This window comes from Parasteatoda tepidariorum, chromosome 5, assembly GCF_043381705.1.
Source record: "Parasteatoda tepidariorum isolate YZ-2023 chromosome 5, CAS_Ptep_4.0, whole genome shotgun sequence".
NCBI classification, from domain to species: Eukaryota; Metazoa; Arthropoda; class Arachnida; order Araneae; family Theridiidae; genus Parasteatoda; species Parasteatoda tepidariorum.
In genome coordinates, this window is record NC_092208.1 from 56936386 (window position 1) to 56952634 (window position 16249).

General features: G+C 31.4%; 2 protein-coding genes across 2 annotated transcripts in view; one reads left to right on the forward strand and one right to left on the reverse strand.

Annotated features, from left to right (window-relative positions):
- The window catches only part of LOC122269762 (uncharacterized), a 2873-nt gene extending 2561 nt beyond the window's left edge, over positions 1–312 (forward strand). The window contains exon 3 of the mRNA XM_043044406.2: positions 119–312. Coding sequence (XP_042900340.2) covers positions 119–312 — 194 coding nt within the window. The remainder of the gene's footprint in view (positions 1–118) is intronic.
- Positions 313–2836: 2524 nt separating this feature from the next.
- LOC107457097 (protein GVQW3-like) lies at positions 2837–3166 on the reverse strand. The gene has a single exon (XM_016075161.2). It carries the CDS (start codon positions 3164–3166, stop codon positions 2837–2839), a length of 330 nt encoding a protein of 109 aa, XP_015930647.2.
- Positions 3167–16249: the final 13083 nt, after the last annotated feature.

Sequence of the window (16249 nt, forward strand, 5' to 3'; positions counted from 1 at the left end):
GACGGTGTTTACCAACAGGATAATGCACCATGTCATAAGGGTTGAATCGTCGAGGAACATTCCAGAGACTTTCAAGTCATGTCTTGGCCCCCAAATTCACCTGACCTTAATCCAATAGAGCACTTGTGGTCCTACTTGGAAAACCATATTCGTGCTGCCCCACTACCCCCTCGCAATGTGAGGGAATTGCAGGACCAGTTGGTGAGCTCTTGGTACCAGATACCTCAGACTACTTATCAGCACCTTGTGGAATCAATACCACTGCGGGTGCTTGCAGTTTCGAGGGCTAAAGGTGGTTCTACATGTTATTAGCAGGGTGGTCATAATGTAATGGCTCTTCGGTGTATATGGTATTACATAGATAAATATGAATGCCTTGGGGGAATTTAAAATCTTATCTTACAGCAATCCAAGAAGCTCTACATGATGGAAATATACTCTACAAAGTAAGTATATTAAACGAGAAAAGCTTTCCGAGTATCTAAGTAGCATGTATACATATGGGCTAATAAACACGATCACTTTTTGGGAATTTCAAAAAGCTTACTGCAACTCATTGCAAGAAGCTCTACACCATAACAATACGTTCTACAAAGTATATTAAACATGAACATTTTTCCTAGTGTCTAAATGCATCGTATACATAGGGTCTTATAAACACGAATACAACCTAAAAACTTGAAAAAGCTTATCATAACACATTTCAAGAATCTCGACTCCATGATAATATATTCAGCAATGTATATTAAGCATGGAAAGCTTACCGAGTATCTAAATACAACGTATACATGCGGTCTTATAAACACGATCATGAGCTGGGAACTTGAAAAAACTTACTGTAACGTATTGCAAGAAGCTCTACACCATAACAATATGTTTTATAAGCTTCACAAATCTAAATTTAATGTATATATACGAAATTACATAAACACTCATGCCATAAGGAAACAGGAAAAAGCTTATCCTAATGCATAATAAGAAGCACTACACTTTGCACTACAGTTTATCAACTTAAACACAATGTATTCATATGGTATTACACAAATAAACACTCATACGTCTGGGAAAAACCTCAAAAAGCTTATCTTAATGTATTCCAAGAAGTTTTACACTATAACAATATGTTCTACAAAGCTTGGTCTTAAGTTTTTCTTTTTTTTTCCTTTCACTTTCCATCAAATCCATTTTCCAAAGAACAGAATAGGTCTTCAACTTCAAACTGCCCATTTTACCCTTAAAATTGTTTAGAAAATTTCTAGAATCTGTTCCATTTGTTGAGAGGAGGCAGCAATTCCCATTTGAAGAGAATAAACTTCAATGAAATCTTAGCGCTTTCGCACTTAAGCTGCTTCCAGAATCTTCGTAATGGCATTTCTTTTATAAACACAATCTAAATGATTCTTTTGTTCCCTTTGAGCTAAAAAGCCATATATTAGGAAAAAGATTTAAAGAATTCGGATTCCTTAGACAGATTTCTAGACTTTCACAAATTCTGGAAAAAGTATTTGAATGTTCTAGACACTTGCCTCATTGACTGGTAGCCTCAATTAAAATTTTTTTACTATCATCACAAATTATTGAGCCATGATAGTTTAGTTATAAAAGTTCAATTTTATATTTAAAAAAACTATTGTTTTCATTTTTTACACAAATTTTGAATTTTGAAGGAACTAGATGGGTTTTTAAAAGATATCAAAGAGTTTCATATAGTAAAAGACTTATGTTCAAACGACTTGCATGTACAATTCTCTAATTTGTGGAATTCAGGATTAAAATTATTGTTTTTATGTTTTCATACTATACAACAGTAACGAAATTATAATTTAACTTTTTTTTTAATATATCTAATCTGCTAAGGTATCTGAATAATGCAAAAACATGATTTTGAGCAAAATTCTCTAAATTGAGCTTATTATAAGTTTAGAATCCCTGTACTCTTAGCTTTCTAAAAATACTTTTCTTTTGTTGTACTTTAATTATTTGCAAAGTTAAGTCAGTTTTTGTGCAAGGTGATGAAAGTGGATAGGCTAATGATTTTAAATGTTTTTAATGAATTTAGCTCAAAATCAGATTTTTCACATTTTTCACCACCTTAAACAAGATATCTGTGGTTTTTAAAATGTCTACGATTTTTCATGAGCGTTTGCGATTATAGCACACAAGTTTTGAACTACCGACTAAGCAAAAAAAGTAGAATTTCTTTTTTATGCGAAGTCCAAGTGTGAAAGTTTTTAAAAATTCATTTTTTTAACTACCTTCATCCCTAACTTACTAGTATATGCACTTGCTTTTAAGACAATAGCTCAAAACATATTTGATAGCCTTTAAAGTAAAAGACTCGAAAGATTTTTTTTGTTTTAGGCGATAGAAGTTTTTTTACAGAGTTTAGCAAACATGCAAAAAAAAAACATATTTTTACCTAAAAATGGCAAGTTTAAAATAACAATAATATTTTTTTTGCTAGTTTTAAAAGTATTTACACATAATAAAAAAATAGTTTTTTTTTAAATTTTATATATATACAGGGTGAGTTCCGAAAGTAATGCGCATTTTCTGTGGAAAATAGATTATTGATCCTATGGGTACAAATGGTTAAAATTCTTTAAAATAGTTCCCTTGTGCGTCAATACACTTGTGGAGACGATTCTGCCACGCCTGGAAGGCACCCAGGAATTCATCGACAGGAATGCCTCTCAGGAACCTTGTAACATGAGCTTGGATGTTCTCCACCGACTCCCGGTGCCTTCCCTTCAGCTCTCTTTTCAGTCGAAAGAACAAAAAAAAGTCACACGACGCCAAGTCAGGGCAATAGGGAGCCTGGGGCACCAAGGGTGTCTTACTTTGGATCAGGTAGTTTTTGCTCCTCCATCAACACCTTCGGCACAAGCTTCGCACAGACCTTTCTCATTTGCAAATCCTCCGTCACAATCCTATGTACCACACATTTTGACAAGTTCAGGGTGTTGGTGATTGCCTGAATACTTAACCGAAGGTCTGACTTCAAAACTTCACGCTCACGCTGGACGTTTTCATCTGTTCGGGCTGTTGTTGGGCGTCCAGAACGAGGCTCGTCGGTGACCCTCTCCCGACCCTCCTTGAAGGCCTTGTGCCACTTTCCACACTGAGATCTCGAAATGCATTTCACCTTAAAGGCGTCTTGAAGCATGTGATGAGTTTCCGTCGCATTCTTCCCAAACCGCACACAGAACTTTATCGCTTTCCAGCGAGCACTCCATTACGCTGTGACTCGATCGAAAAAAAGACTTTGCGCAAAGACACGTCCTACCGCTCTTACTACTCAGAGCGACCTGAGACCAGGCTTATTTGGAAGGACAAATCCCCCACCAAATTTTTAGACCAATCTGAGTGCGCTGCGATTGATAGTCGCGTCACAATAAAATCATGCGCATTACTTTCAGAACGCACCCTGTATTTAAAAAATAAGCTGTCGAAACTAGTCAGACACCTTAAACATTCGCGTTTTATAAAATTTATTGCTTGAAATATACCGTTTTTTTTAATCTTGAATGTGCAATTTTGGCTAAAAAGAAATACTATTCAAATCATATCTGTAAAAACCTAGAAAAATCTAATGAAAAATTACGTGTGCATAAAATATTGCTTATACCTTACATATTTCTAATTTCAGGAAAATAGTTTGTAATACAAATTTTATGGACTATAGAATGCTCTTGTAAAATACAAAAACTTTCTTTTTTAAAAATTTGGAGAATTTTCATTCTTTTCATTTGGAAAATTTTCATTCAATTAAATTAACTTGATCGGGTCACTCATCATTTTTACTCATAAACTTTAATTTTCATTCCATAATAAATTAAAGATTCTAAGAAGTTTAAAAGAGTTTTGGTTTTTGATCCATCTCGCATTAATATTTTCGTGATTTTTGTGAACGTTTTTATGTTATTACTCAACACTGCTACCTGTTCCTTACAGAAACTTTTATTAAAAATGACAATAACAAGTCAATAAACACACCTAAAAGTATTTTATAAGAGAAATTTAAAACAATATAATACAAAAATGTATCGCTAAATTAATCACAAGCGTGTTCTAAAATAAATCATTAAACCTTAGTATAAACATGAAGCTTGAGCAATCCTCAAATTTTTTGAAAATATTCTTCAAAAATAACAACATTTTTGAAGGGTTGTGCAAATGAAAAATTGACAAGTTGAATTTAAAGAATACTTGTATTCGAAATCAAGAGAAATTGCCAGCACGGGTGTTGTAGCACGATTCCCATAGTTTAGGTAGCAGGTTTATGATTTTTCTGTAGAGAAATTGCGGTTGAGTGGTGTGTGAGAAATGCTAGAGGAAGTCCTACTTAGCTTTCTTCATTTCATCATCCGAATGGAAACGTATTCCTTGCAATGCTCTTTTAACCGACCGAAAGATGTGGAAGTAAGAGTGACAAATCTGGACTGTAGGTGGGTGTTCCAACACTTCACAAAGTATGTTTTTAAAGATAGGTCGGGTTTCACGGGAAGGGTACAGATGGACATTGTAAAGGAGAAGGATCGCTTATTGTGTGAGAAAGCCTGACCGTTTCCTATTTATTGCTTTTTGTAGTTTCGTCAGAGTACTACAAGTATTGTGTTAAATTGATAGTGCACAATTGGGGTAGGAAATCAATTATTATTCCGATCTGGACGCATCCGTGTATAGTACAAATTTACTTTCGATCAATTTCCTCTATCACGAACAGCTTTTACTGTTTTCCGCCGTAGGTAGGGCACACCTCCACCGCCATTTAGTTTGTTGATCGGTGACGCTGCTATGGCTGAAGTCATTCTGACACAATCTCATGTGTCAACTTTTCATTTGAGGAACTGTTGTACATAATGGATACAAGAATGACTACAAAGTGGAAATTAAAAATTAATATAATAAATAAAGCAAAAGTATCAAATTTAATTTTTTATCATTAATTAACATTTTAAGGGTTTAGTGAATTCGGTTTCGCATGGAAATGTAATTCAAAATAAATATTAAACAGTCAATAATTAATTGAATTCTTTTTTTTTACTATACGATCCATTTCTGGTTTAGTACTATAAAAAATTAAGAAAATTAAAAATATATTAAGTTATCTTAAACAGTAATTTTATGTTTGTTATATGCATTTATAAATCAATACTTAACGATTATGTGATGATCTAAGGGTACAACTGTACTAACAGCTCAAACGTACAAATTTGATAAATTGCGAGTTTGTACGAATTTCGAAAATTCAATATAATTTAAGTAATTGGATTGTTAGATTCCTCTAGAATTCCTTACGTCAATATTATATTTTTTTAAGGTTTACTTTTTAAATTCTCAATGAATCTTAAATTACCACTGCAAGAACTCTGTGCCATAATGTGGCCATTTTTTATCGTCGTTTACCATCCATGTGTAAAAGGGTTCCGAATGTGATGTGACTATGCGAGGCTGAAACTCCCAAAAAATGAATAAGGGACAAAAATATTTTTAATAGCATGTGGTGATAATAAGTTTTGAAAATAGAGAACGGTACTGGAGTGAGAAATAATAAGCGAACATTCCGAGAAACAACAAGCAAACAAAAAGGCCGAAAGTCTACCCATCGAGGTCTGCAGTTTTAGAGTTAGGATATCATATATCAGAGTTCTCAGCTGATCTCACTAATCTGAAAAGATCTGCAGCTTGTGGTGTCCAAATTACAAGACTACAAGTTTCCAAAATCACCAGATTTTTCTTTTCTTTTTATTTCCGACAATGAATTCTATGATTAAAGCACTTTGTTTAGATAGATACAGTCACCTCTTAAAGTTTTGCACCTATTTTATGTATCACTTTGTATATATTTCTATCAATACATTAAATCCGTTTTCTAAACAATAATAAGTCATTATATTGAATGCCTAAAATTAACTAGCAAAGTGTAAAGTGTTTAATACTTCAGCTACTGTCTAAGCATTCTATAGAATGCCTAATAAAATACTAGCAATTTTCTACAATGAATAAGCAAACCATATAATTTTCCTTCTTAATTTTCATGAAGAGCGATTGTATTATATAGAATGCCTAGGTATTCTACTTCATTACAGTACCTAACAAGAGTAGTCCCGCAGTGGATCGTTAAGACACGGTTCCCAGCAGATCACAGAAGTCAAGCATCACTGGCTACGGTCAGTGTGCGAGTGGATGACCACTTGGATCAGCCTGCGTAGGGACCGAGGGTGTGCTGTATTGGTCCTCGTTAAACTGTTCTACCGTAAAGTGCTAGACTTCGCATGCAGGTCGTCGGGCTACCGAAAGGGGGGTGCCATCCCCTCTGCAGAGGATCAAAATTTTGATGGCATGTCTTCGGATCATCCTGAGGGATGTTTCCCCGGCGGTCACCAATAGCTAATTGTGCAGCTCTAGTGCGACGTAAAAGAACAACAACAACCTAACAAGAGTACTCTAATTTTATACTTTTCCCATAAACGCCAGGAATTCTCGATAGTGAGGGTATTTTCAGGCATGGATGGTGATATAGATATTTTAATTCAAAATATTTTGAAGCCTTGCTTCCAACAGATTTTCCCTCAAATTTCGTATTTTTGATATCTTCATTTTATTGTCACCCCACTAGTACAAAGTTAATGAAGTAATAATTTTTATGTCATCAAAATAACTACAGTTTCTCCTCCAACGAAAAGAGCATATGAAAATTGATTGCACAACCCTCCCACGAAAGACATCTTGAAATAGATGAGAACACATCTATGCTTTTAACGTCATTTTTCAGTTCTTCAGATCATGAGGGGGACAGAAGTACAATTGAAATAAAAACCTCTGATGCTCTTTCCCTTTTAGTTTTGAGAAAATTCATGAGATATTTCTGTGACATTAATTTAATGAAAAATTACATTCGTACTTCTACATTCATATTTTAAACAAATTCATATTTGAAATCTTAAATATTTTTAAGGAAAATTTCTCTTGAAAATTCTTTAACTTATCCTAAAAATTCAGAATTAAGTTTGAAAATCAAAATACAGAATCTCTTGGACATTGGTCAATATATTTAATGTAAGAATTAAGTGCTTTGTGTTAAAGTGTTAAATAATAAAGTAATGTGTTAAGTAATACTTTGTGTTAAATAATTAAGTAATAGTGTGTATGAAATTGCAATAATTCTTCTTACAGTTTGGATGTATTTAATTGTTTTGTTTTTTCCAATGGCAGGCACTGAATTTGTATCTTTTGCCTATACTATGCCAGAATTGTTGCTCATTTCGCGTTACCCAGTGGGCACCTGTGAACTAAAGTCACGGAGGCGAGCAACATTGCCCACGCCACACTGCCACATTACCCGTTTATAGGGTGGGCCACATCCACACATCATACACACACACAACAGAGGACAGCACAAAGAGAGAGAGAGAATTATCCATGCCCCGAGCGGGATTCGAACCCGCAGCCTATGGCTTCGCAGTCAGGCACGCTAACTGCTCGGCCACCAGGCCGGTTGTATTTAATTGTTTTCAGAATTTAAATTCTTATATCTCTTATTTAATCTGTTTCGTAGATACAAGTAAGAAAAACAGCTCTTTTTAAAAATATTTTTTTATTTATTGTTATTCTTTCACTTTTTATTAAAACATTCATAATTTTAATATAAAAGTAAGGAATTTAATCATTTAAAAGAACTTTAAGCACAAAATGATAAAACACGAAAGAAAGCGTTTAAAAATTCAAAGTATTTCTTTAAAGACAAACAAATAAATAAGAAATTAGAAAATCAACACAACGCAAAAATTAATTTGACTTTTTTTAAATGTAATTAAATCTGAGAAGCTTAGAATGAGAAAGATAAAAGCTATCGCCCTGCACAAAAGTCTCAATTTTTCAATGGAATTTTTGAGGATAGCTTTCAGAAATCGCGAAGTAACTGGAAATTATAGAAGTTGCACTTTAGAGTCGCGATGACTTAAGGGATAGAGCGTTCGAATCTGGATGGAAATTTTATATAATTTTACAATGGAATCTGGTTTCGAATCCCAACGATGACTGGCCGATGCGAATCAGCACCCAGCTTGCACCGACCACAATCCCCAGTGGCAGACAGATCATGGAGAATTCCTTAGCCATCAGGCTAACCGTGGGAGGTTCTCGTGGTCTTTCTCTCTGTTACGCAATTGCGGGTTAGTTCCTTCAAAAAGTACTCCACGAAGGCAAAATTTCTCCCAATACTTGATCTAGGAGTTCCCCTGTCTTCTGGATTAGGTTCAAAACTACAAGGCTGCGGAATTGAACATTAGCAGTCGTAAGCCCAAAAATTGGATCTGCTCTTCAACGACGATTATAAAATATTAAAAAAACACTGCACTTAAATTTATCAAAGAATCCTTAATTAATTCAAAGAACTGAGATACTACAATTAAAGTACTTTAATAACTTCATAACATGAAAAGCATAACTTTACAGCTAGAGAAAAATATATAAGTTCAACTTATAGTATATTTTTAAAATTATACTCAATACTTTAAATATCAATCCGTAGAGGTATTTGTAACCAAACAAATGTAAAAATTAGACTTAAGAGAAGGAAAAAAATGAAAATCTTGAGAATTTTTTTTCGTTAAGCTATGATTTCCTAAAACAAATTATTTTTCAATTTAAACACTGTTTGAAATTTTAGATCCATAATATAGTTCAAACTAGCAGTAACCTCTATATGGCCCTAAGTTAAATTATGTTTTCTCACTTCTTAAACTATATCACGCAACACTATAATTCAAATCGTGTGGTCACATCGTTTAGATTAACACCTTATAACGACTACACTAAATTTGAGCTATATTACAGCTCTACATTGAACCAGTATTTTATGAGAGTGTATTGAGCATATTTTTAAATTAGTATTCATATTTTTACCAAGATTTGTATTTCAGCAAGAACTTTTAGTAATTAAGTGTTTGGTGGAAGCCGCGATTGACCAATAGCTATAGGCACTGAGCTGTTATTGTGAAGGAGTTTCTATCCACAATGTTGGCTTGTCCACGCAATTTTGATCGATAGGTACTAGCTAGGCAAGGAAATAATGACAACTTGAGTGTAATACTGATCACATTATCATAATATATTCATCAAAATATTTGGTAATCGTTTGGTTGATCCGCAATGGAACAATAGCTATAGGCACTGAGCTGTTACTATGAAGGACTAGGGTTCGATCCTCAATGTTGGCTTGTCCACGCACTTTTGATCGATAGGTACTAGCTAGTCAAGGAAATAAACCACTGTCTAAAAGACAGCTTGGGTGATCCACTTGGCCCACAATTTGATGTTGAAGAAACACTTTACTTTAAGTGCTTAGTTATTGAATATAAAATATTTCGAAACAGCTGTAGTCATTCAAAAATGCATTTTGATTACTGTTGTAAGAGTCAGTTTATATATTTTTAAACTAATTCTTTCTAAAGCTTTGATTATAATCTTTCAAAATGTACTGCTGTTTTGACATGTAAAATTTTCTAAAACACTTGGAATGAAATACTAATTCTTAAAATTAATATGGCAGTATTTACATCATTTTGCCTTTCTTAAATTAAAAAAAAATTGCTGTAGATGTCAATAAATTGCTATTTACGATTGCATGAATAATTCATGTCATTTCCCATAAATAATTAAAAATATTTTTTTCATCTGCTAGGTTTAAAAAGACAATAAAGAAAGGCGTAAACATTTTGTGTTCTTTTGACATCTATTGGTTGAATAAGTCTCCAAAAATTGGTAAATCTCTTTCTAAGATTTTGAATCTATCCGAGTAAATAACTTCTTCATCTTACGTTTTATAAAATTCGGAAAATTACCACGATTGGATTGTAAACAATACTAATACATTTGTAGTAATTTAAAAAAATCCTTTGATTACTCTAATTAAACCACGTTTCATATTGATAATAATTTGTTAAAGTTTTTATTATAATCTTTCGAAATGTGCTAAAAGTTTCGACATTTGAAAATTTAAAAAATTCTGGAAAGAAATGTTAGTTTTTTACTCATCAGGACAGGGATAGCCTGTGTTGTTGGGCTTTTGTTCGTGAGAGAGTGAATTTGAATCCCGCTGGCTGAAGAATTCCAATGTATTAAACGGTGACTGGTGCATGTTAAATCTGTCGTGATCAGGAAATCCTCCAAATTCCCGTAACAAATCGATACCTCTGGAGATACGAAATCGAAGGTTGATAGTTCTCTGGTATAGGTCAATATTAGAATCTGTAGATGAATTAGTCATCTCTGTAAAACGGATTTTGACGTGTATGTGGCTGAAGTCATGTTCTTGGCCATCGAGGGCGCCTCTAAAAACATGAAAAGCACCCTCTGACTTAAAAATTTGCTTGGATTTATGTAGCAAGTTTGCTGATATTGGCAAATAGCATTAGCAGCAATAACGCAACCACAACATTATTTTTCCTCTCTTTAAAAAAAAGACTAAAAAATAATAAAAAATCAGTTGTGGATATCAAATAATTGATACTTATGACTATGCCAATATTTCTTGTCATTTTCTATAAATAATAAAAATATTTTTTTTTCTTTCATCTACGGGTATGAAAAAGATAATAATAGAAGCCGTAAACATTTTGTGTTCTCTTGATATCTAAAAGTGCCACCTATTGGTTGAATAAGTCTCTAAAAGTTGGTAAATCTCTTTCTAAGATTTTATATCTTTCCAAGTAAATAACTTCTTCATCTCACGTTTTATGAGATTTGGGAAATTGCCGCGATTGTTTGGTCTGCTATCTTTTCTACTTCTAAGCTGTCAAAAGGAAAGCTACTCATATTTTATTTCTTTAATAAAAGGAATTTTCCATTTTATATGTTTCTTATAAATAACATTTTCATGTGGGAATTGAAAATAGTCCGACATTCTTTATCTAAAATTTAAGAAACCAAAGGCTAATCGTGATTGCAGGGATTTTCGTTTTCCGCATGCATTCGAATAGTTTTGAAAGTTCCTATTAATTTCTTAATTTTATATATATATATATNATGACATAACCCTCACCACATATACCAATGCGAAACCGTTAACTTCGCAGTTCATTCGAAGTGACATAAATTTGAAACCAAAGTAATTAACCAATAAACGCGTTTGGTGTATGGAGGAAATCTTGTCATAGAAGGCTAATGCATGCTTTGTTATTACTTTTTTAATTTTTTCTTAATTTTTACACTTTTAAGAATTTTTGAGTCTGTTGAATGAAAATTCGATGCAAGTTTAATACGGTACTAAACTGAACCTCACAATTATTAAATTTGTTTAAGTTTTATTAAATCCATTTAAAGTGCCTTATTTTTTGAATTTAATTTCTCAGGAGATATTTTCTTGAAAGCAATTTCTTTGCGGTTAGCATTCTATTCAAAAGGACCGAATTTTCGGTACTATTTTCTTAAGTTTTTTTGTTTATTATGAATAATATTATGAACACTCAATTTATATTTTGAAAAGAAAAGGACTTAGCTCAAAACCCTGTTTATCAGAAGTTTTCAGACAAAAAAAACTTAAGTTGTTTAACAGCAAATAATGAAAAAAAAAAAACCTCTTACATTATTATTGATTCTTATATCAAATATCCCTGAAAAATTTCAATACGAATTAAAAATAAGAAAAAAGTTAGAAATCTTCAGTTTTGCTAAGTTCTGTATAAAAAACGTCACTTTAATTTTTTTAAACAAAAATTCAAAATTGGCAACAAAGTTCGTAAAATCTATGACGTTTGCTTTCGGAAAAAATATAAAGCAATTTTTCTTCTGAAAGGGAGACCAATCTAACTAAAATGTTTACACCGTTGTTACCTTATTTTGTCTTCAGACTGTATCATGTTGCTAGTTAAAATGTCTTTGACATCAGTCTTTCTCAAGTAGCAGTACCATGTATTTGCTGAGCTTTTTAACCAATTTTGAAACTTTCAGAAATTAAATATCTAGCTTCCTAAGCAAAACCTACAATATTTACAATATTACCCTTTTTTTATTCGAGATCCCTTATATCCAGAATAGAAACTTATATTTAAATCCTGAACAAGGCTAATTGGTATTCAATAAACTAAAAATCAAACAAAGAAAATTAGAATTTTTTTTTAATTCCATTAGTTTAATCTTTAATTGTAACGCACGATTTTTTTTCTAAACGCAAATTAATAACCTTCTTTGAAGATATGCACTTTTTCATTGCTTTTCATTGAGAAAAAGAATACCTATGAAAAATAAATACTTTTAAAAAAGAAACATTAAGAAGATTAAAATAGAACTAGAATTTTTTGCATCTAAGAAGTCTATTAGGATTCCGCCTGGGGTGTTGTTTAATTGTTTTAAGTCCTATCCTTACATGATCGAAAATATTTTTAGAAAAAAATTACTTTTTATAAAATTTGTGAGCTTAAAATTTCTGAAGGAAGTTTTTAAATATTTTTATCCGTAATGAAATTATTTCATTTTAATTAATTTAATTTAAAAGAAGCTTAAAGAAATCGCTAAGTCTGAGATGCATAAGTAAAAATTTAAATGAATTTTTTCTCCAAGTTTGTGGGTTATTACAAAAAATAGTGATGATTAAATTTAAAAAGAGCATATGGAGCAGTTTGGAAAAACACCCTGATGTTTCAAAATATATTATAGATTGTTAAAATGTTTATCGTTCGGGTAATTAACTGCATCTTCTCTTTACGATTAAGTGCGTCTACACTTTCAAATAATAGTTCCTGCGTGAAATTCTTAACAATGTTCTTAAAACATTTTATTGTTTTTATGCATATCTGTAAAACTCACAAATATTATCTAAGCTGTATAAATAAATCCAGATTCAAATAAATCACCACTAGCGAAAATATGAAATGAGCATTACTTTTTGCTTCCGACATCGTGATACGCATTTTTGAATTCTAAATGAGCAAAGAAACATAACTAATGATTCCAACTTCAAATGACTTACATACAAATCCTCGTCTCATTTGAAAAATATGTCAAATACATTTATTTTGCAAATTTTCTAAAAATTTTCTTTAACTTTCTTCGAAATCAAAGAACGCATGCATTATCTTTATCTGAATTTATTATAGAAAAGCGAAGAACATATTTCAAAATGCATTTGAGTAGAAGAATTTTTCAACTGTGTAACTTAGCGATTGTTTTTTTTAAGTCTCTGCGTGCTTCATTATGTCTGGGTTGTACGTTCTTCAATCAAGTTCTAAACTTTAGAATTCTGACTGGTTTTTATGCATAGAAATTTAAATTACATATAACCTGAAGTACTGGGTGTGCCAAATAAAATCCTACAGTATATGGTTTCGGTTATTCTCAGTATATGGTGATTCTCGCAATCATGGTTTAGCAATAACATTTGAATTTTGTAATGCAACTAAATTTTTTAAAATATTTATTGAAAGTAATATGTAAATAGCATGCTATCTCTTTTTCTCTCTGCTCATAATAATTTTGAAATTCTGTATTTTGTTTTGATTCCTTTTTGCTGCGTATACTTGACACTAAATTGTGTTGCATTTTTTAGTGCAGCTCTCTCTTTGCATTCAAATATTTAGCTTTGGCGATATTAATATGATATCAGAAAGCCTACTTTGCAGATTTAGGCATGTGAGTTGCGAGAGACGTTATCCTTACAAATACTTAAGGTGTTTTTGAGGTTTATTTGAGACTGTTTTGAGGTGTTAAGTTTAATTTGAGGTTTATTTGAGACTGTTTTGAGGTGTTAAGTTTAATTTGAGGTTCATTTGAAGTTAACTTCTAAAACAACCTGAAAAAATCAATCTCCTCTCAATGTTTAAAGTCAAGGTGTATGTAATTGTTTTATTAATACTTGAGGTGGTTTTGTGGTTGATAAAAATAAACCTATACTTTAACCAAATAAGTATCTTTGAAGTATGAATGATTTCCACTGATTGCTGAGCAATCTGAGAGGTTCATTTTATGAGGTGTAAATGATGTTGAAATCGAGGTTTATTGATGAGTTTATTTTTGCAAAGCCTTATCTCATCTCAATCTCATCGCAAAACCTATCTACCCCTGGTGTATTTTTACAATTTGCAACCACAAAGCAACTTTAAAAACAACGTACTCTTTAGCGGGAATATTTCTTTGTAATTAATTTGACTTTTCTTAATTAAATCTTATTAAGAAATCAATATATACCTGCATAAAATCTTAAAAAACTAATAATGAAAAATAATCATAACATGCAACACATTAAATATCATTAGCATGTTATTGTTGGTAGTTTAAGTATGATACTAAATTTAGAACTAAAGAATTTAATATTAAAATTTTACGAATTTTAATCAACGCTTATCTTAAAATTACCTTGAAATACCGAAATTATTTCTATTTTTATTTTTTAAATAACAAACATGATAAATTAGAAATATAAATAAATGTTGAACATTCTTAAAACTAGTTATTTATTGATGAATACCTTTAAAATTAACGTATTGATAAAAGTTTATAGTCAAGGAAAAATCAAAAAAATTTTAATCTGCAATCTATTTGCTCTTGACATATTTAAATTTTCGGTTAGCAATCCACATTCTTCTTTATATTTAATCTTTGGGTTTTTCAGTATTTTTTTCACACCCAAACTCATGAAACAATCTATTAGTTTTGTCGCCTCACCATTAAAAAAAACTTTATTTTTCTTTTCTAACTAAAAACACGAAGAAAGTTTTAATACTTCTGTTAAATATTTTTTATGCTACGTCAAAAACCGGACTCATTCATTTTAATTCCGAACATATTTTTTCAGTTTTCCTTTTTCTCTTTCTCTTTCCCTTTTGACAGTGACATAAATTTCATTTGAGCACCAGGAATAATAGCATTTTCCCGGCCGTAATTGTATTTTTCCCTGAAGCGGGAGACTGATCCGGTATATGTCTCCTGACTTCTAAACGGTTTCATTTTTGACAGAAGAATTTTCGAACCGAATCAGGAGAAATGTTTATATCTTGTGGAAATGCGCATGACACATTTGAGTCTTTTTCGAAGTTAATTAAAACACGGTTTAAGAAAAGAAAGAAATTTGATAAAACCTTCCAACTATCTACCAAATTAGGAAGGAGTGTGACTTTAAAAGTTCAATTTATTCGTTTAATTCTCTTTTGTAATTAAGTCCAGGTGGTAGAATTACTTTTTTCTTGAGTTAAACTAAATTGGACCTTATGTAAGGGACTCTTAAAGTTAATTGCTTTAAAATGACTTATTCTAGCTTGAAACTGATTGTGCTACTATTAATTCTTCAGCTTGTAATTTTGGATTTTTTCTGAAAGATACCCTTTTTTAATAAAAAAAATAATTTGATGACTTAATTCGCATGCTAAAAATATCATCAAATGGCATAATCTTTCGAAATATTATATTATGTTGGTCATAGCTTTAAGGACAAAGGCATAATTAGCGTTTGAAAAATATATTTTCCCTTTTTTGATTCTTAATATGTTTGTTTAAAGCTAATACTATCGTAGGGTCGATATGATGCACTGTAAGAAATTAACTGTAAATTCAAGAGAACATATTTTTTGTTTAACCCTTTCATGCAGATAGAACACTTGCGTCCTTTTTATATATTTTTTTCTAACGCTCTAATTACAAGCACAAATATATTCTGGTATTTTGAAATTATAAAAAACAGTCTAAAAGTTACTCAAAAAATTTGTTAGATTATCGGAATTTTAATTCTTCCAAAATATAAAATTCAAAAAGAAAGTAGTTTGAAAAAAAAATTTCATTTACATGTAAAGAAATTATCGAAAATTACTTTTGTAAATTAAAGAAACTTCAATGATTAATTACTGTTATTCTCAGACCTAAGTAAATCCAAATAACTGTAAGTCGACAAAATTATTGTTTGTTAGTGAGTCATGTTTGGAAGATTTTACCTTTAACGCAAAAAAGGAAATTGGTCTTTCGCTCTGTATTTCAAAACCATAAATTATTAAAATGCTAAATATAAAATATTCCCTTATTTAGTCCTAAATTACTATCAAATAATGAAGCGAGTATGAAAAAGATGTTTAAAATAAATTCTGGATCAAAGGGTTAAAGGAAAATACAGTTTTCTTCTGTTTTTATTCATTATTTGAGCACTGCAAAGCAATGCCCATTTTTTTACAGTCGTTTTCTGTATATTTAACGGTTTAAAGCTGTTTATTCGACAAAACGGCATTATCCCTGTTTTTATCCTTATCATAAATGGATTATAACT